Source organism: Syngnathus typhle, linkage group LG11, assembly GCF_033458585.1.
Source record: "Syngnathus typhle isolate RoL2023-S1 ecotype Sweden linkage group LG11, RoL_Styp_1.0, whole genome shotgun sequence".
Taxonomy (NCBI): domain Eukaryota; kingdom Metazoa; phylum Chordata; class Actinopteri; order Syngnathiformes; family Syngnathidae; genus Syngnathus; species Syngnathus typhle.
In genome coordinates, this window is record NC_083748.1 from 5,692,313 (window position 1) to 5,715,236 (window position 22,924).

The following is a 22,924-nucleotide window of genomic DNA, read 5'->3' on the forward strand; positions in this document are numbered from 1 at the left end:
AACACTTGCATCTCATCCCGTGGTTTTTCATAGCTAGTAATGGCTTGATTGGTGTCAAGTGAGGTGTAACATTATCTCATGGGGGGCAGAGAAAGGCGGATATCATCTCTTGAATGGTTTTTGGAGCTCTGCATATATGTGTTGATTTGGAAAAAGGCCGCTTTAAGGGCCGCTACGCACCAGGCAAAAGGGCCGAATGCGACTGAACTGTGGCGCTGTAGGCTACAGTGTGCTGCTATGTGTGATTACTTTTTATGAGTGGCCAACTGTCAGCTACTAGTTTTGCTGTAATTAGGATTTTTTTTCACGCGGCGGCCCAATGATGAAAAGAAACATAACTTACATTGTGTTTACCGGTGTTGTTAGTGTGAATGGTTGTGCTCTGTGATTGGCTAGTCCTGGTTGGATCTAACCTCTTTTAAATCACCTGGGATTATTATTTTTAATATCAAATGTAAGTAAAGCAATGTTATATTTTACAAACAACAATTATGGATGTGATCTTATTTCAAGGCAGCTCATATTTAATTGAAGTCACGCAATGAAAGCACTGTCCCGAAGCCAAATGTTAGTCACAACTCAAAGAAATAATGCAAAAGCAGTTATTATTTATGACAATATGAGGACGCACAATAGATATATCAAGAAGATTATGTAACACCTTCCAAACCAGTTTATGGAAGGCAGTATTAATTTTGCTCTTTAAACGCATTGTTCCAAATGCGCATGATAATTTTAGATTGCAGATGGCCCAGCTCGTATCATTACAGAAAATGTTTGTCCAAGTTTGGGTTTTGCCCAACTGTCCACTGCCAAATGTCACTATTTTGACTAAACCGTGCTGATACAAATCGTGTGAGCAGAACAATCGTCTCAGTGAGGCCGGTTAATTCCCAATAAAAAAACAACAACAACATGATGTAACATGATATAATTAAAAAACAGCCAGAACTTAATTTCAAAGTCTTGTTCAATTTCAAATTGCTCAGGACCTGTGTCAAATTAGTTCCAGGATTGATATATTTCAAATCCAAACTGTAAGCTACAACTTTTCTAATTGGAAGTAAGCTTGGAGGATTCCAGTAAACATCAAAATAAGAACATCTTGAAAAAATATACATTTGAAAAATTGCTTGCCAGTCGCCCCCCCACCCAAACTTTGAAAAAAACGCGACTTATAGTCCGAAAATTACGGTATTTTTTTTCCCACCCTTTTAAAGTAAAATAATGGTTCTTTCCTTGCACCTTTGCCCTATAATACAGTATGTGGGAGTGAACATATGAATTTGATACTGGTAGAATAATTGTAATGCACTCAACCAAAAAATGCATTAGTCTTTCATCAAACTGTTTTGAGGCTTTTGAGTGGGTCCGATGGGCGTTTGACTCACTGCGGGTTGGTGGCTTGGCTCGCAGCACTTTACCAAACGACCTGTAAATGCATTGTCAATGTACAATGTTGTGTGACGTATACAAAAAATGCACCGTCACCTTAGCGAGACAAAGAAGGTTCACTCCGCTTGCAGACAAGAGCACAATTCATTAACGACCCCCCATTACAAGAGTGGCGGTTTTCAAACCTCTCAGTAAGCACTTTGCTATGAAGCAATTTGTCAAACCATAGACATAAAACTATAGACATAAAATGAGATGTTTTCCTATGTGGATTCCCATTTGCTGATGGATGGAGGAACGCTTATCACCGCTTCCTTTTATATCATATTTCATTTTTACTGGTCAAGTGTCTTCTCATTTTGTCAAAATCAAATATGTGAACATATAAAATGTAGACGTCATTCTCCCCTCATAATATCTGTCTTCTCGTCAGTTTGATCTTCTTTTATCCAGTCCAGTTGTAGCTCGGAGCAGATATATTAGTAATGGTTACCCTGTCAGTGTGAAATGTAACAGAGCAGTGATGGTTTGCAAAAAGTTGTGCAGCGACCCAAGTCGCTCAGTGACAGTGACTCACAGTGGCTAACGCTCTATTTTAATTCCTTTATTCCTGCCTTTATCTCCACTCTACTCAGACCACGGAGCCTCAACTGATACTGAGAATGTCTTTGAAGATGACGGCCATGACAATATCATATCTAAGTTGTTATGACAAGCAAATTCCTCCATACTTGTTTGAGAATACCGTAAAAAGCCCAAAGGCCAGACTGACAAAGTCACCAAACATTTTCTTTTATGTCGTACTGAAGTACGGGGACAGGTTGAAAGAGTTCTAGCGAGATGCAGAAAACCTGTTGAGGTAGTCCTGATGAAATGAGTTTCCATTATCATGTTGCATAATGAAGCTTCTCCCGATTTGTTATTTTCTGTAAATTGCCAGACGAAATGATGTTTATTGTAGACGCCACAATTTATTCTGCTGTGACCATTATGAGTTACATCATCAATAAAGACTAGTGAGCCCATTCCTGAAGCTCCTTTTCCACAAATTACTGTCAAAATAAGCGGCGCGGTTGTCGTAAACAAGTTCTGATTGGAAGTGAACAGAATAAATGCAGCTTGCTACAAGTGTGCGCGTGTCAATTTATGGGCTGTGAGTTTTAAAATGCAATAGTACGAGTGTAGAAGCAATTTGTCAAACGTAATTGTTCTAAAAACAGCAAGGATTTATTCTTTCCACCCATTACTCCTTCTTGCACTTGTCATTTTTCCCTCGTAATTTAAAACGGTTGCTATGGTGATGATTTGCAGTGACTTATGAAGCCCCGCCTCTTGCCTAACCGGGGTAGGCTCTGGCTCACATGTATGTTCTCTTTCAGGCCACCTGCGTCAGACCAGGGGCCAAAATCCGGAGTCCACATCAGTCATGGGACAGGGGACAGACTAGCCTCCCATGACACCCCACAGTCTGCCCCATCCTACGGGGAGCAGGGTCACGTGTCCAGGAAGAGCCTCCACGTGGACGTGGGCAGCGGCCGGACTGGGAGATCTCCTTCGGTATCCCCGGACCGAGGCAGCGTCCCTACCTCTCCTTATTCTGTGCCTCAAATAGCACCCATGCCCAGCAGCAAGCTGTGCCCCGTCTGTAAGACGGCCGACCTGACTGGCACTGGTGACGACAGGCCAAGCTTCAACACGTGCACACTGTGCCGCTCCACCGTGTGCAACCAGTGTGGCTTCAACCCCAACCCTCACCTCACTGAGGTAAGAACTACAACTTGTTTTTCATCATACCCAGCCATCTAGATAGTCATAAAATAAAGTAGATTTTCCAAACTGAATTTGAGTGAGTATGAATCTAATTTCTTGGATTCTAGTAAAAATGGTCGCCTCAGTTCTGGGAAATAAGACACAGAAGGCATATTGAGGATTTCCAGCATACGTCCACAAAAATCATAATGCTAGAAAAAGTTTCTCTTGACAATTAGAATCTTCCGTTGACATAAATAAAATCTACTCACCACCAATCATATGTCTAAGGTTACTAAAAATAATGTACTGTACGTAACCCTTGGAATTGGTAGCGCTATCCTTCTTGAGAGACACTAATGAGCATCCAAATGATGCCCTGAGCTTTGACCAAATAAAACTTTTTTTATAGCCTCACTGAACAGTTCCTCATTGAAATGCATCTTGAGCGTCATTCCTGTCAACAGGTAGAGGACAAAGACTTTCGCCTTCATCCGAAAATAAATCACTCGGCTAATTTGAATTAGACTATGCTTCACTGTGACTCCAAGTCAAGTTTGGCTGTGTCGTCTGTCTCAAAGTTTTACATCATCCCCAATGATTCACGCTGAACATTACAGCCAAGATCCGCCGTCACTTAAGTTGACCTGAAGGCTTCTAGAGCAGCTGCAGGTTGAATAAATATGTACTTGATGTGAAGTGTGAAAGGTTGCCTTTGCAAACCATAGATTTACTGTAAACAATTGTTATGACGTAATATGCGAGTGTACGGCTTTGCAAGATCGTGATTACAAAGGTCTGAGGATATATTTGTTTGCATCAGAATGGGTTTTTCTATTTTTTGGGATGATTCATATAGATCTGAAATTGTTCACGCATCGCTTTTGCAGGTGACAAATGTTGGTGAAGGTTGATTGCACTTGGTGTAGTAAGTGTAGGGGTTGGCGTTGTGCGAGAAATGGGCGAAAGGGAGACAGTAAAGAATAGCTCATGGCAGGCAGAGGAGGAGAACGTGGCAGCGTGGAGGACTGCGGAGGTGGATGTTATGCCGCAGCTTTGGTGAGCTTGTCAGATGCCGAGAGAGCAACACAGAGTGAAAGCGACCTTCCTCTGGAAATCTGAAGATTAACAGTAGCGCTCTAACCTACTGTACCTAGAATGGATTTGACTTTTCTCTCACTGAAACATATCTTAGTAGCTTTAATCTTTGTTGATGAAATTGGCCACAGTTTCACTGGATCAGAAAGAGAATACTGAAAAAAACTGATAACAGTCCATTCATCCATTATTTTTACTCTAATAACTTTTGTGGTGTCCCTAAATATTTGTGTGACAAGTTAGACCAATATTGTTGCCGCTATTTTATATGCTTTGAAATTCAAACAAATCAGAAATCAACTAATCTTACAACAAATTGGGTCAAAAGTTTTTTGCAGTAGTTCCACTGTCATGTACAGATATTTACTTGACATGCTTTAGATTACAGAGACACTATGTACCAATCTGTCCGGAAGAGGATTTCCCTTTCAATTTGCCGATTATAGTGCCGGTAACCAAAGGGACATTCCATATTTTGGATTTTCTTTATCTCCATCTCATGATTAAAAAATAAATCAGTTTCTTTTGTATTCATCATGTCACAGCATTCTTGTGAATAAGGAAGAAATAAAATAATCCAATCTAGAGATTTCTACTGGCACTTTGGGGTTTATTAGTCACAGCGTCAATGATGTGTCTGCAGACCCAATTGCCGATAATGACGACGTATTACGTAGATAGCATCAAGGTGTAGGTATGAGTCATAGGTATATTTACAGTATAGCGCGTTTGCACGCACCGGGGAAGATGGTGCTTTCGGAGTAAGAGGGACTTGGTCGTTATTTCAGATGGGAAGTATGATCGAGAGCCAAGACCAAACGAGATGGAGAGAGAAAAAAAACAATAGAAAACCAAAGCTCAGCGAGATAAAGTAGTGCAGAAGGTCCCTAATGACAAAGTTCCCCTCACTATAAGACAGGAGAACATGTGCTTCATAATTGGACCACTTTCTAATAATAGACTTTACCTCGCAATGGTGGCTCGGTTTCAAGGTGGAAAGATGTGGATGGAAAAAGGTGACCATGCAGTTATGAGTTTAGAATGTGTCTGTTTGAAGGCTGTCTTGGAACTGCTTCTCGGTCTTTTTTGGGAGAGTAGGAAAAAAAAAGCTTGCTATGACGAATCCACAGGAAGCATTTCAGAGATGTTATTTAATTAAGTGTGTTGTGCCTCAGGGTAGTTCAGCAAATAATTTCCTCAAATTCATTAAAATGTCGAACTTCACGCCTCTCCAGTTCGCAATGAGAACCTGTGAAGAAATGATGTGCCGTAATGTTGAGTTTCACATCTAATCAATTGTTTTGTTTACTCCATGTGTGGCAAATAGCATACCATACATTTGAATATGAAATGATAATTATGAGTTTGATTATTTGTCCCAAATGTTTTCTAGCTAGCCATTCTAATTTACTGAGAATTATTTCATGGCAAGTGAGAAAAGAAACTTCAAAGTAAATATTTACATAATTTATGACCGTCCATGTTACGTCTTAAATTTGCCTATAATGTCAAGCTGCAGCTTGAAGTGGACAAACAGTGGGAACTGGGTCAAGAATCCATCTGAGACTCTTCAGTCTGAATTTTGCATATACTGAAATATGTTGCAAGGAGAAGTGGTAGGAAATAAATCTGGGACACTGGTTTAATTATTATCTCCTAACTCACTGTATTTTAGGTTTCTTCATGGTATAATTACTGCCAGGTTAGATACGTCTCTCAAAGAAGAAATTTAAAAAAATGATGTATTCTTTGCATATTTCTTTTTGCAGAGTTCGACATTTTTGACTTCGCCTTCCAATTAGAATTAAAACACAATGAATTAAGAAGTTGCGAGGTGTTTTTTTTTTTTTTTTTCCCAAAATGGGAATTACTCAATATTACACACAGAGGAAAAAATTAATCTCATAAACCGACGCCGCTCACAGGACCCCAGCATAATTCCGAGTCATTTCATTATTACACATTGACCGTGCCTATTTTCACACATAAATCAAGACTGTTTAGTTCAGCAGCAAAAAAGAGATTAACACAGTCGGAGATTGAAGGAGCATCAGGAAGAACGTCAATGTGTTTTGGCCTAATTTGAACAGGATGAATGGGTTTTTGAATCAGTATTCAAACTGCATTGTGATCTCAAAGAGGGACCTTCTTCACATTTGAGTCTGTTTCAGTTTGTTATCCAATTAGCTACCTTGAGCAAGTACGTAATGAGTCTGAATGAGTCAAAAACGTCAACATAAATATTAGTCAGAAATAATTCCAAACCCTCAAACATTAACAACAGCAAACCACCTATGGCAACAGTATTTTATTTTATTTTATTTAGTATAAATAGTTTTTGAAAATCCAATAGATTGATGCTATGGGAGAAGTAGCATCTGGAAATATTTATACATTCATTTTAAAGGAAAAATTGATGTCATTTTTAATTCTTGCTATCTGATTATGGCTACATTTTCTGCATTTTGACATTATTATTATTTTTTTATGATGAATTAAGGAACTGTTTTCTAGTTTTCAGGTCAAAAGGCAGACCATCGTAGGAGAGAAGGGACAGTGAAGGAGGACAGAGAGCTGTTATGTGCAGAGTGCTGTTTTTTTTTCTCTGATGGAGATCAGATTTCATAAAGATCCACATGATTGCCTCATAACAAGGGGGACGCGGAGAGAAATGAAAGAGAGAGATGAGGCGGAGAGGAAGCCAGAGCCACAATGAAAGTGATAAATAGTTCCTTGCTGTCCCTGTAGCGGCATTCTTTGTTTTTCCGCTTTGTTTTTTCCCACCCCGCAATAAGCTTAACTTATTTGATTATCCCAACAACTGTAATTTGGAAAAGGAAAATACAGACCATGGCAAATGACAGAAAGAGGATTTTCAATTTGTGAATATCTGATTGGATAATGTTTTGTTGCTCCACATTCTCTCCACATTGCTTCACAGTTTTTTTGTTGACTGACAGAGAAAAGCACGACCTCATCCCTCTTTGTATTTAGGATTGGCAGGAGACCAGACGGGGGCTCACATGCTGCTGTGCGTGTAACTTACTCTGTCTGTGCTGACCTACTGAGTGAGAATGACTGTCACATGTCACTCCTCATTTGCATTTAAAATATTGGACTCATAGCATATTACTTGTCTGAGAAGGTTCGCTTCTGTTAGCATATATATATATATATATATATATATATGTATATATATATATATATATATATATATATATATATAAAATAATGTGCCTCGATGGAGCCAAGCAAAAAGTTTCTGCAGCAAAACTGTAAAGAAAATGACCACAGCCGAAGAAAAGAAAAATAGAGTGGGTAGGAGGATTTTAATGAGGAAGGCAATACGCAGTGAGATGAAATGGTGGAAGAGATGAGATACAGAAAAGGCACAAGGACGACCTTGGTTCTATTAAGACAGCCCAGAAATCATTTTGCTGGTCAAATTTATCTACTTGATGTTGTTTCTGGCTGAATGTTGTTTTCTAGTAAATTTCCCTTCTGAGGCAAAGGGCAGCTTTAATCGTTACGTAATTCAATATTTGACAGTACTCATTATTTAATTACGTCCTCTTCCATACAGTAAAAAGTCTGTCCTCGCATGCGTTGGATAAAGTATTGAGAAGAAACTTTGTATGTCACATAAAGGAAGAAAACGAGGCAGTCAATGAAGTCGGTAGAAACTGTCGCTGACAGATTGGATATTATCTTTAACAACTTTTTGTGTAGATGTGGAGCGCCCCTACTAGTAAATTTGGAGGATGTTTGTGGTCGTCTAGGGCCTAACAGAATACAGGGCATCTTGTATCATCATTTCCTTATGGTTCTATTTTCTCTGTTTTTATTTTAGGTCCAGGAGTGGCTATGCCTGAACTGTCAGATGCAGAGAGCGTTGGGGATGGATATGACCACACCACGTTCCAAGAGTCAACAACAGATCAACTCTCCTTCTCATGCTGCCAAACCAGAACCTAAACCCGATGCTTCTCCTCAGCCCGCCCCTCAGACAACCCCTCAGACTCGGCCAGGACAGACACATCCGGCTTCGGGCCCTTCTAAACAGACGGGTCCAGCTCAGCACCCAGTAAAGTTGCCTCCAGGGGCGGTGCCGCTCCCCGGCATGGCCAAAGCCCCGTCGCAGCCCGATTTGTCCCGCAACTCCCCTGCCCACCAGCCCCAGCACCCCCGCCAGGACCAGACGCGCAGCGCAGGCAGCTCTCCTTCACGACAGCCTCCACCCCCTGAGCAGACTTTTGGGAAATTATTTGGCTTTGGTGCTTCTCTCCTTAACCAAGCCAGTACGCTTATATCCGAGACCACTCAAGTTCAACCACCACCCCCGAAACAGGCCCCCAAACCAGGCGGACCTCACGGTCCAGGACCCGGGACACCCAAACTTTCAGGACCTCCATCTGCACAACAAGGGTCTCGAGCTCCACCTCAGCAGCAAGCCGCCCCTCCAGATTCCTCCAAACCCAAAGCTTGTTGTCCTCTTTGCAAAACGGCTCTCAATATCGGCAACACAAGCGAGCAAGCCAACTACAACACGTGCACCCAGTGCCACTCCAAAGTGTGCAACATGTGCGGATTCAACCCCACTCCGCACCTAGTCGAGGTAAGATTTCGAGCGGTGTTCTGCTGACTGTTTACTTTTCTTCTTCTATTTCACAATCTATCAATAAGCCTCTGTAAGAAATGCTGTGTCGTATTATTGTCGTGTCGTTATGAATTTGCGGCTGTCTTTCTTCGGTGAGAAAATGTCCAAATCCTTGCGTGGATGATGAAGTGTTTGGCTTGAGGTGGCGTAAAAGGCCATCAATCGCTTCTTTTCACCTCCCGTTGCTCCGGCTCGTTTCATGCTCCATCATAAAGCCTTTTGTGGAACTTGATGATTCATGTTTCAGCATGTACGACACATCTTTTCAGTCGGAATCTACTGGAACCTGATCACAATGGATGGAACTGATATAGTATAATTGATCAAGCATTGTCTTTAAAATTTGAGACCTATTTATTTATTTTTTCGGTGGAACCTAATGCTTGATATTTTGCTTCTACTGTAAGCTATCGATAACTTTGTGGAAGTAACAGTTTGGGTAAAGTTTCTGTTCCAGTATGGCAAAGTCCATTTCGGCATTTGTTTGTCTGCCATGTTGGAGGTTGAAATCGAGAGGATAAGGTAGGCTTGGAATGTTTCTCCGTATAACCGTTAAATGTGTTCAAATTTCCTTAGATGTGCTTAGATGAAGACTAAAAAAAAAAAGTTGGCATAAACATCTGCGATCCCTACGCAAGTCAAACATCTCTCACTGCCAAACTGTGTGTGAAGACAATTGGATATAAAAGCGAGACTGTTTCACTTAACGACCCGGAATAGTTGCCAGTTTGGCTTACTTCAGCAATGACTTTGCTAAACATTAGCCAGAATGCTAAACGATGGTTGGCGTGGCGGCAAAACTGGTGCCGGTGACTATTTGTACCTCTCACCTTTATTGCAGCAGACGAACACCCAAAACTGTAAGTCATTATTTTTTTTATGTTGGCTATCAAATTCTTCTATTAAAATACTCAATAAGCAGTGGAATAAAATCAACCTGGAACCAAACTAAGCCAGGTTATCGCATCATTTTGCCAATGTCATAAATGTTTTTTTCTTCCAGAGCGGGTCGTCAAATTACGCAACTGAATTCCAATAGAATGACAAAAAGAATTTTTTTTTTTCATGGCCAAAACTTGCCTTCTTAGGCGTCTGATTGTCACAAGCTCCAGTGCAGGCCATTCATAGATTGCTATGGAAACAGCGAGCTGCTTTGTTTTGCCAGACGTCCCTTTCATGCTTCATTGTCTATGGAGCTAACAATCTACCAAACTTTTAGACGACTTTTACAGTTTTGACGTGGGTTGTTCATGGTCCATTCGCTACATTCCAAAGCTCATTGCAGAAGAAGGTGGATTTTACAAAGCTGTGAACACATTTTGTGTCCGTTCCAAGCAAATTGGAAGGTAGAAAGATGGCGTTTTCGAATCCAGCTTGATTTCCACAGTGTGTTTGACACAGTCCTCATCTGCTTCCCAACGCTGCAAATTTGATTGCTCTGTATCTCGGCATTATACCAGCAACCAAGTTTGCATCCGGAATTCAGCTGCTTGTCTCACCAGGGTTTTGTTCAGGCCAGCTAACAAACTTGAAAAGTGCCACTAGGGGCATCTTGTCTTGTCTTAACCCCATTCCCATTCATTTGCATGGATGTGATTATTCATGAATATAATGTGAGATGGACATGATTATTGATGCATATATAGTTACTTCACAAACGACAACATGCATAATTCATCCTCAAACATAGATGCTCCTATTTAATCTGTGACAAAACAATGAGCCAGCGTCTGTGTGAAAACGAGCGGAGGAGGAGGAGACAACCGACCGAGGTGATAAATGGAGAGAGGAGAGTGAAAATAGATAATGAGTGCACGGACGCCAACTTTGTTGTGTCGTAAAATATTCCTCATCAATTAGTGCCCAAAGTCATGCTCGGCTCATATGTGAGATGTCCTTGCGTGGGGAGTTTCTCCTCCTCCATTACGCCGCTCAAGGAGATTAAGAGCAACCTTGTCCCGTTTTTCTTTTCCCTGGAGTTTACAGGGGACTACATGCATCTTCATCTCTCGCAGGAAGATAAGCGAGCAAAGTCAAAGCTTGAATGTGTAAATATGTGTCTGACATCATTTATTGTGTTCAAGTGAACCCTCTGTAACATTATTTGTCCATATTTGTGCACAGATACATTTATAGTTTTAAAGATATATATACACAGAGGCAGGGGCGCTTAAAAGATCATTAGTAAAAATATGTCATTTTTCACAGAGCAATAGAAAATGTGTAGAGAAACATAGCCCATCAATTATTCAATGAGGGAGAATATTATAAATAGTTCATGCAGTGTGGAGCAGCGAGAGAGCTGCGTTTGATTTCTCGTGCCACATAAGGTCAATATGTTGGTGTGTGCGCAGGAGGAGAGAATTCAATGCTGGCACCTCTTGTGAGATGTCGAAACATCAGAATTAAGATATTACATTACCTCTAAACCCTCATCCTTAATGAGGATCAGCAGGACAGAAAATATCAACAAAAAGGAGAACATTTCTCCATCCTGTTAGCTTCAGATACATATTTGTTCCCCCGACAGCGATACATATTTGTTCCCATGACAGCACATTGGGGACTTACTATCCATCAATCAATTTTCTATAGCGCTTATCCTGTTCAAGGTCGCTGCGAGCTGGATTCCATCTCATCTGACTTTGGCCAAAAGGCAATCTAGACTGGTGGCAGACATTTGACAAAACTTGTCTTTTTAGCATCGCTAACTCAAATGAAATTGACATCATAATTTCTAGCAACCAATATGGATGTGACATTCACTTGTGTTTTTTTCTTTGTAGTCTTGTAATTCCAGTTCACCAAAATCTCATTCTTCAACATGCTCAGCAATTATAGTCTGCACTTTTTATTATTTGCAAAACCATCTGCAATAACTACGCTTCAGCTCATTTTGTGTGCCAGCAACTCAGGATGCACTCAAACGTTTAACGTTTAGCGCCGGATGAAATGTAAAGAGCAATTGCATATACGTAAAACATTGCGAGGAGAAAAATATACCCTGCAAAGACAATATTTATTTCAACGCCATTAACATTTCTCACGACAATTGCTGCTGTTTTACTGTATAGTATACTATAAAAGCAAGGCCTATATTTGCAAATATGTTAGCTGCTCTCACATGTATTGATGAACATGTCATTCTAATTCTCCAACACGCTGGAAGTGTTTTCTGAAGGTTGGCAGCGGCCCGCATCTCCCTCAGGAGTTCCTTCCAAAGCCAGATGGCTGTCGGCATGTCGCGTCCAAGCCTGCCGCGCGCAGCCTGGCTGCTCCCAAAGTGACGTTGGTACATAGCAAGCAATTCAAACAGTCATCCTTCCCCCCGGTCAGCTGCTTGACGCCTTTTAATATGTCCAAATCCCTTTGCGTTACTTATTTTGCAAATCACGTCCGCTACGGTAATTGAAGGAGCCATGTGTATTTGAAGAATACCAACAAATGAATTTGAGTGGTGGGTTACATAAACATGAAGATTTCAAATGTTGTATTTGTAGTCATTGTAAAATGGCAATTAGACAAAAAACAAACAAAAATACTGCATTAAAAGTAACCCAAATTGGACCAAGTTAACACTGTGGTTAAAAATAATTCAAATTTTATTTCCAGAAGAAAGGGGTGATCAGAAAAACGTCCTCTTTAATTGTCCTTTTTGCTGCGATGCTGTAGTTGTTTGTCTCTTTCTCACTTGTCGACATCCTCACATCGTCTTCTTGTCAGCACTCCTCTTCCTCCAAATGCATTCCTCGCTTGAAGACTACTTTCAGATGACATTGACTGAGTTGGCAATTACTTGTGGTTGGATCGCTCTCTGTTGACATTGCAAAGTAGATGTTGTTGTTTAGCCCTCTTGTTCTTGCGTGTGCAGGGAGAGCATTTTAAAACCTCTGCACATAATACGATAACGTTCCAGGAGCTGATTGGGATATAATAGAAAATAACAGAGGCAATGAGTATAATGTATGTGTGTGTGTGTATGTGTGTGAGTAGGGATGGGCGGGGGGGGGATTTCTGATTTAGGAGCTAATAGCCGAGTCTTTCTTAATCTGTTGAGGGAGTGCAGCGATCCCCTCGAGTACACAACATTGTAATGCTCCACCTACACAAATAAGCACCGTTGGAGAATAGTGTGCCTGCTTGTGTGATTACACAAATACAAAGTCTTGAAAGTAAATATGTTTGAGTTGAGTCTTGGAATGGTAAAGCAAAAATTAAGTGTAACGTTTGCATTTCAGGTTGAACAGGATAATTGCGAATGAAGTGATGTCAAATCAACAGAGAAGTTAATGATGGATTTTTGTGTGTGGCTCAGCTGTAGACAGGAAGTGGCAAGCGGTGACCGTTTCCTGTTGAGATTATGTGGCACCCAGCACAGATGGCATGCTGGTTTGGTGGCTTAGACGACGGTCACTCTCATTTCTAGACTGGCTTGGCAATAAACTGAATTCACGGTCATTTTATCGAAATTGCTATTGCAACAATAACAGTAAAATACGGTAATACTAAAAGATAGGATGATAACAATTTGTACGTTTTTTAGTGCCCCGGGTCATCTTAATTGGTTTGCTTTCTTGTAAATTCGAGAGTGAGACGAAAATGCCTAAGTAGCACATTTGGACACAGCAAATGCATTTTTATGTGGTTGATTCTGCTTAGCCACCATGCAGCATACAATTCATTTTTCACAAGATGTCTCTAAAGTCAGCCTCCACCTGTTCCCACTTTTAGCTGCACCAGCAGCCTCTTTTGATGAATGACTATCCGAGAAGCGTATAGAACCTCAATGACCGATTCCTCCTCAATCCTTCACTGTGGTGTTTTATGCCTCCGCCATCTTTCTTTTACCTTATGAGTGAACGAGGGTTCTCAGCATTGCCTTAATCACCTTTTCAGATCACATCATCTTCAAGGCCCGGTGGCTATGCTAACGAGTTTTAGCGATGCTCCGGGGGGCACCCGGCAGCGTCACGTCTATTCTCGCCGCCAGAGCCGCGGAGGTGGGCTGGAGCACTCCTCCCACCTCAGCTTCTGGGTCGTCCTGTCTCAACACATCATTTCACCCGCCTGATGGGTGTACTCGCGCCATCCTCTCTGCACCCCCCCCCCCCCCAAAACCCCCTGCAGACAAGCAACTACTCCCTAATGCTCGCATTAGGGAAGAAGGGGCCTTCATTTTGAGTGTTCTCTTTGCTCGGAGGTCGCTAACACTAAAAGGCATGTGACATAAATTTTAAGATTATAGATCGGAGGCGAGGGGTTGTATGTCAGCGACTAGTCAGACAGCGGTACAACTCAGGAGACTGACAGACAAAATGAAAGAGATAAAGCTCAGTGATCGCTCACATATTACATTTAACCCCTTGGTAATCTCTCTGTGCCGCAGCTGTCGGGCAGCTGACCAGATCGGTTAGCGAGGGGCCGAGCGTCGCTCCGAGCTGCTGACTGACAACAATAACACGGCAAGCAAAAGTTACATGAGGACATTCTGCCCAGCTAGCGAAGGCCAACCCGCTGCCTCCGCGTAGCCGAAACATTTTAGCTTCACTCGCTGCCGCAAGCAAGTGCAATGTACTTAAATGGAGTCACTGTCGGTTGCGTGTTTGAATGCTGGATACTGAGTCTGTCTCAAAGCCATTTTGGGATTTGTTTGCTTGCTCGACACAACCGTTGAGTATTTGGAGGCAATTGTCAGTTTGCTTCTTCTTTCTCTTGAAGGAACAGCACCTGTCAACTATTGTTGTTGTCCTCAAAGCCTCTTAAATAATATTGCTCTGCAATTATGAAGTCAGGGTTTTTTTTCTCCGAGCTGGCATAACTGGTAATAGTTTGCAAGCTATAAATATGAACGGGCGTACATGCCGGAAGTTAGTTTTAGAAGCTGGTTAATATCAAGCAAGGGTACAAGAGACAGGCTGATGAATATATCCTGGGGACACACACATGTGCCAAGACAACGCCTGTCTGGATGCATCTGCCCACTACAGCATAAGATTGCTTTGCAGCTTTAATAACATTTTCAAAATGAGATAAGCGGATAGAGGCTTAGAGAGAATATAAAAAAACAAAACAAATTTGAGTCTTTCATCTTGTCACGTCGCTATGGGAGAACTAGCTGTGCTTAGATGCTACTGAGAAACTAGCCAATTATTGACATTTGCACATGCCTCATTAATTCAGCTACATTCGCTTATCGGACTGCCATTTTGCCCGAATGCTAATTAAAACCCGCAAAGGTGGAGAGCAGATAATGACTCATGAAATGTGACTGCATGATCAATGAAATAGATGGATTGATTCCGAACACTATGCGGTACTGGTTGCTTTTCAGAGAGACAATTCATCACACAAATTCAAAACAAATCCAGACATTCTTTAAATTGTTGGAAGTTGGGTATTATTGTTTTCACCTAGTTGAGGAATGCAGTGAGTTGTGTGAAAATGTAGTCGTGGAGGTCATAATGGTGGTATAATTGACCTTATAGAGTAACATACATTTTGGTTCCTACAGTATTAAAAGTTCCAATGCAAATCGCATGACAATCGTAGCTGCAACAGTCTGAAATCATTCATTCTTTGAAATTCGACCTTCACAGTCTACAGATTACATCGTGTTCCTCTAGATGAAGTTATGTTCAGTCTATATACAGTACAAAGCATCTATTTGGAAAAAAAAAACAAAAAACTATTTTCTCAGTGTGTGATGAGGACAGCCTCAACACCTTGGCTGGGCTTGTGGGCTGCATGCAAAAACAAGACACCTGTTGCTCCTTCCTGAAGCCAAAAGACATAAATAAGCAAAGCTCAGAAAGAAAACTCTTGCTTACTCCCCGCAGGGAGGGGCAGACACACACACACACACAATGCTTGACACACACTTAATGACAGATGACTGCTCACTGTCTTGCAGCAGCACATTCAGTTTGACGGATAATCAGTTCTCATCTCACAAAGTGATATCGTGCACAGATTGAAACTGCACTTGAAAAATGTTTGGCTGAATTGTAAAACCTGAATGAATTGATTTGCGTCAGAAAAGATTTATGATCACCGTAATCCCAATACTCCCTAATTCTCAGAAGGTTCCTCAAACTGTCAATGAAGGCATAATTGTACATGATTTCATATTCACCTCAAATGAGCCTGGCCACGCTGCGTGGAAGCGACCGTGACTGGACTGGAGTGCCGCTCGCTCTGTGGATGATCCTTCATTTCCGCTCTAATCCACAGGCCTGATCACGTGTCCCCATTGAAGGAGTCGTGGGGGATTGACCTATATACCTGCTGACTCCGGGCAACCTGTCACAGCTATGGCATGGCGCGCCGTGGCGTGACCTTTAACATGTGCTCTCTCACGCTTCACACAGCGCACTTGCTCGTCCCTAAACCGCTGTTCATTCAGACTGCAATTGGCGCACTTACAGGCTGGGGAGAGTTTCCCACGCTTGACTGATCGGTAAAATATCACTGGATTCAAGTGAAAATCTAAATTGGATTTTTTGCCTAGATTCCAACTTGTTATGTGTCTGGTTTATTATGTAGCCTGCTCATGGCATCAAATTATTGTGCTGACGGAGGCAAATGTATTTATTCGCACACTCACCTGAGTGCATCCCCAAGATCACCTTCACACGCTATGTCCATGTGGTAGTTGTAGTGGCCTCCTGCTCTCCTGACCTTCACTTTTTAAATTAATTATGATCCCCTGTGTTGCATGGCTCACGGCTCCTTATTCTTTCTTATACACAAAATGTGAATCATTCTTTTGAGTTGCAGCTATTGTGAAAGTTGAGTGCTTTAAAATAGACAAGGATGAAAAAAAAGATCAGAAAATTGTAAAAAAAAAACAACAAAACATTTGTCGCTTCTACAGGGTGATGGCTCCGTTTTGTTTTCATCTCTAATTGGGTTCTAACCTATGCTTATTTTAAATGTCAACTTTTTACTCTCCACTGATGTGACACACCGGCAAATTTGTTTCTGCCAGTGCCGAGAGGATTTTTGTTGTCCAGCTCTTGTGAGCAGATCAAATGTTCATTCTTACTGGCTTTGCAAATATCTTCAACATCAGTTGACATTTCTTACTCACAGTTTGCTGTTGTCTGATTCCTGACAGAAATCCCACGCAGGATGGAGCTGAATCTTGCTGTGACTTGACTGACAGTAGGAGGGCAACACTGAGTTTTCTCTTTTTTGTAACTGCCACTCAGTCTGCCTGCATGTTTCCTATAAACCCATACACTTAGCTTCCATAAAATCATGTGTGCTGTAGAGCTGTAAAATGACCCGGCAAGTATGACAACAAAATAAATCAATAAAGGCCTCTCCTGAGTATAATATTTAGCAGGTTGCTCAAATGTGGCTCAGCCACCCATGAGTTTGTCATTCTGCACAGTGCTTTCATGTTACTGTGTGGGCGTGTGCTCCCACAGGGCTTCACATTCCCTAATGGCATTCTGCACTCTCTGGCACCCTCTATGGGCGGGAAGTGTAAACACTTTCCACACTCCCTCCTTCTGTTGTCAGTGGTGCTTTTCTGCTCTCAGTAGTTTTTAGTTGTACCGTGTTTTTCCATGGATAATGCGCAAAATTTAACTAATTTATTGCCCTAAAATCTGGGGTGTGCATTATGCATGGGTACAACAATTTTTGAAGAAAATCTCCCTCGAAATAAAACTTGAAATCACACCCTTCTTCTTGTTTGTTGTCAATCGCGCATCGCATTCAGCCATCCTGCCCAACACACTTAGTCAGTAAAATTCATAATTGACGACACATCGTCTGATGCGATGGTGCAATCCTTGATGGTGCGTTATTGTCAAATATTGTTTGTTTTTTAATCTCCATCGCAGACCGGATATCATACGGAGGCCGCCATGACAGTATGCGCAGAACAGATGCGCAAGACACGTCAGCTATATAAAGAGCGAGAGTTCAGTTCTCTACCTATTCGTTTCAATTCACAGTTTCAATCAGCAAATAACAAAATGCGTATTACAGGTAATATTTTATTTCACAACACTTTGCCTTGTTCCTTTCTTTTCTGCTGTTCACTTCAAACACGCTTCATACGAACACAATGCTCTCGTATCAGACGCTTGCTCGATCACCTGCTCGTTTGCTGTCACAATGTACCCTACGCAAATCCGAAACATTTCTTCGCTATGGAGTTTGCTAGCGCATGGGCAGTGATACTGACCGTCAGAATAACATCCGGTTGTTCCCAAAGATGATCTGTTTTATGAAATAATTTTACGTTTACGGACTTAAGTAAGAGTCAAAATTTGGGTGTGTATTATACATGGGTACAGGCTTTTTTCCAGCATCGATATGCCATTTTTAGGGTGCGTATTATGCACGGGGGCGCATTATGCATAGAAAAACACGGTATATGTGCAAATCTTTTTGCAGCCTTTACTTTCTTATCTGCTACCTTTAAAGCATTTGGTGTGTATTGGATTATTCCAAACAATAACCCACCATGTATTATGAAATCAGAAACCTTATGGATTTACCGTTTCATTTTCCAAACCTGTGTTTTGAGTTATTTGTCCTTCTGGAGGGTATAATCTGAGTATTTGTTATAGATTTCCTCCATGGCTGTCGACGTGTGCTGCATTATGTAATGTTGATGAATATGGAAGCGAGCTGATATGTGCAGACACCTCATAATGCGTTTTTGCACCTAATTACATGGCTACCCTCTGGTCGCACATATGCAAAGACAGACGCAGTTGCACACGTGTCCTCGGGTGGCTGTAGTGTCTCAGCAGAAGCCACTGGGAGCCATGGGATCAATCTGTGAGAATGGGATCAATCTCTCTGACCTTTTCCTTGTGGTAACCTGCAGTGTTCACTCGCTCATTATTTTGAGAATAAAAGGGCAGCTTTTACGCAAGTCGCCTTGGATGGATGGTTTTTCACGTTCTACTTTTGTCTCCCATGCCAGCAACCACGTTCTGCTTTGTCGACTGAATTTCATAAAGCCTCCAACTGAATTTACATTTGCTATTGCATCACAATGCCTCCACAGAATGCATTCTGCTCTTTTTCACAAATCAAGTCATAAATTAGGCTTGGCCTGCATCTGCCGACAGCATTTAAGCTCATTTTATGATTATATGGTGTATTATCTATGCTAGAGACTTATTATGATTGTGGAAAAAAAATGCAAGAGAAGGTTCACATTACCCCAGAAAATATACTGAGTGCAGTTTAATAAATATTGCATCTTTGTAAAACATATAATGGTTAGTGCAAAATTTAGAAAAATAATAAATAAAGTTCTGACCTGCTTTCTTAGTTCGGTCATGTGGCATTTCAAATCTGAGCCGTGATATTTTCTTACCTTAGCCCTGAGGCACTGTGATGTCATTTTGTAGCTAACTAAAGCACTTGAACGGATGCTCTTAGTAACAAACTAGTGCTGATGTTTTAGCGGCTAGCGATAGGCACGACACGTTCCAAACTTAACGGACAGATTAGTACGTAGTCCTGTCAGCTACATCTGAGTTCAATTTGCGAGCCAAAGTGATGTACACTCTCCAGTGAGCAGACGAGTTAACCTGCCGCCATTTAACGACTACCAATTCACTAACGAGATCTCACTCACGCTGCTCCCTGAATCCTGACCCAATGACACCACTGACACAAACAAACGCAAAAAGTCAAGTGGATTACAGTTAATGGCGTCAAGTGATTCATTGAAGCATTTCTTCAACTTTATAGCTTTGGTTTGAGTTTATTTCCACCTTATGTGCTGTAATGGTGCTGCGCTCGAGCCTCATATTGAGTTGTTTGGTTTGTTCTAAAGGAGTTCAATGGCTAAATCTCAAACAACTGCTGTTATATACCAGCTTGATTTTCTGCACAGAGTGTGGGAAGAGGTGGGAGGTGCAGCCCATATTCCGTACCAGCTAAAACACTCCACATAAATAATTTGCCACTCTCAGTTTGGTCTTTTCATATCGCCACTTCACATTTTGCTGATTCAGTATCTGGCATCTCAGGAAGATGGATCAAATATTTCTTTAATTAAATTAACTCTACTTGGTTGCCCAACGAGAACGTTTAAAAGGGTGGATGTTGAAAGTGAATATTTCTGGGAAGATGACATCATTAGTTATATATACTGAACACACACACAGAGACACACCACAACAGTACTGTAGCATCGGTTGAATGTATTTGGTTCCCGTTGAGCCCTAAGTGAAAGAGCTCTACCAGGGATGGGCAAGAACTGATACCGGCTTTATTTCACTGTATCGAGTAATCACAAAAGCCACCGATACCAGTGACAAGATACTATTGCTGTAAGTATGTATAAAATGATGTTTATATTAATTGATATTAATAATGTTAATATTGAATTAATTTTAGAGTACATTATTAGACTATTGCTATCAAAATCTTTTTTATTTGCTACCTCAATGCCTGCATTTTTCGCTTTTAAGTTTCATCCATCTCCATCCTCTATTTGTTACTTAGTAACGGTATTAGTGAGTACTTCAGACTTGGAGTACTCAGCCTTAAAGTGATATTGAACAAGTTGAACTATATTTCAAGTGAATTCTTTTTCCCAATAAATGTCAAAAAAAGACAGCGTCATCAAACATATGACATAATGTACCTTTACTAATCATGTGGGTCACAAAGCAGTAGGGGTTTACCGGCATTTCTACACAGCCTTTTTTTTTTTTCAAATGTGTGAAAGTACTGGGACTGGCAGATGGTTGGTTCAGAGAGTGCACCTGTTTATATATAGCTTTTCAGTAGCGCGCTTGAAAGAAAAGAAAACAAAGCAAGTCTGCCTGTATAGCCTGTCGGTTGCTCGATCATCACACTATGTTCTTAGCTGAGACTTGTTCGCTTGTATTAGGGAAAAAAAAGACTTCTCTTAAAGTCCCAATGAAAATAAATATGTCTCGTAAATTTGGCACACCGTATAGAAGTGTCGCTAACAACCCTGCTAAATTTGAATCATTAGAATCCCTCAAGTATGTATACAAAATGAAGCTTCAAAATGATGAGCTGTATTGAAGATATGAAAGCAAGTCAACCAAACGCTGGTCGTTAGGCGCTACACACTTTGACACGGGCACTCAATTCTGTACTTTTATGACAGCTTTCATCTACAGGACCTTTGATCCTCATGTACTGAAAAGCAAACTGCAGCTCAAACTCTTACAACAAACAACGTGACTTTCGGATCTCCATTCAGGAGCCAAGCAGTCAGTCAAACAATAGACAGTGTCTGTTTTATGTATCGTTACGGAAATCCTATTACCAAAAAGATCCAATTGTTGGTAGGCCCCAGGAGTCTCAAGATGGTGCCAATCAATGCAGATCTGACATGTTCCAATTGATTGAACCACCGTCAATCTTGACTCATTATTTATCTTGCATGTTCTCTTCAAAATGCCATGGTACTGTATTTGAGAAAGCAATGACCCTAATTACATTTTTGATCTAAAACATTTGTCAAAAATTGACAGTCGTCAATTTACAAGAGTCCTCATCAACCCTCTGAATAATTAAATTTATGTTGCCGTGCTTTGTTTTGTATTATTATGCAAGTCTTGACAGACTGCCTCTTCAGACCTCAGGCAAACGACGAGAGCAATTAGAAACATGGTGCTACCGCCTCTCTTTTCATCTTTCATAACGTGTAATATAAGCATCCCATTTCATTGAGCCGCCTCATCGATCTGCCGCGCTGACCTGATATCTAATCCGTGTATGTTCAATTTGCTGCCTACGATGGTTTTTCTGCTAACCTTTCAGTCGTGTCAGTGTTTATATTTACATATGAAGATAATGTTCTGTGCAAATAATGGAAGACAAATTGCAGTCCTTGCTGATAGCGGAAGCCATATGCGTCATAGACTCCGTTCGAATGGCCGTTCTATCACGACAGATGTTTGAATTTGTATTCACGGCACTTTCCATCTGTGTACTCAGATATTGTCAAATTAGTCAAGCATCTCACATAGATAAAAAGCCACGTTTGGACAGATTCAATACAGAAAAAGATCATCACGGAATACGGAAAACGTAACTCGAGTTTCTTAATTCTAATTCCTGTTGTCTTTTGTATTTTAGAAAAAAGAATGGCTCTGTTTGAACTGCCAGACACAGAGGGCTCTGTCAGGAAGTTTGGGAGATATTCCAGACCCTGCCACACAAAGCGCCGTTCCCACCATGCCACCTGCAGCATCTAATCAGCAGCCACCACAGCAGAAAGAAGCGGATCAGCGGTCAGGGCCAAGGCCCTCAGGTCCTCAGCAGCAACAGAAAGCATCGGGTCCCCAAGTAAGTGGCCCTGCCTCTCCTATCAAACAGGCGGAGCATTCCCCTCAAAGCAAAGGGATACGCCAAGCTTCCCCTCAAATCAAGGGTTCTGCCAACTCAGCTAAGGGTTCCGCTCAAACCAAGGGTCCAACACAACCCCCAGTCCAAAGTAAAGGGCAATCTCAGAATAAGGGCCAAGGTCAAAGTAAGGGTCCTGCTCAGTCTGGTAACCAAGCAAAAGGTCAGAGCCAGACTAAAGGGCAGACGAAGGGATCTGTTCAGCCCACTGCTCAGGTTAAGGGTCCTTTGTCGAGTGCCAAGGTTGCATCCACCCCTAAAGCAGCACCCAATAATTCCAAAATCTCTCCCAGCTCATCAAAAACAGCACCCAGCCAGTCTAAACCCACAGGTACGTCTCAGGTACGCAAACAGACGGCGAGCCAAGAGAAGACAAAAGTCCCACCCAAATCTCAAAAGGAGGATTTCAAGGCCTCACCAAAGAAAGCCTTGTCAGAGACTGTCACTTGCCCAAAAGACTTGAAGATAGCAGAAGATGTGCAGAAGTCAAGACACCGAGAAGTGAGCTGCTTGAATCTTCGCCTTCTCGTCATTTTGAATATTTTTTTCGTTTCCTTTGGTTGCTTGTATACATCTTTTTCATCACATCGATATTATTCAATATTTGTCCTATCATAATATTGTCACTGTTATTCTTGTAATAGTAATCGTATATTT

General features: G+C 41.4%; 1 protein-coding gene across 1 annotated transcript in view; it reads left to right on the forward strand.

The window, feature by feature from the left end:
* bsnb (bassoon (presynaptic cytomatrix protein) b) overlaps positions 1-22,924 on the forward strand; it is a 40,358-nt gene that overhangs the window by 1,147 nt on the left and 16,287 nt on the right. The window contains exons 2-4 of the mRNA XM_061292057.1: positions 2,775-3,159; positions 8,093-8,857; positions 22,001-22,210. Of these exons, the coding sequence (XP_061148041.1) occupies positions 2,775-3,159; positions 8,093-8,857; positions 22,001-22,210 (1,360 nt within the window). The remainder of the gene's footprint in view (positions 1-2,774; positions 3,160-8,092; positions 8,858-22,000; positions 22,211-22,924) is intronic.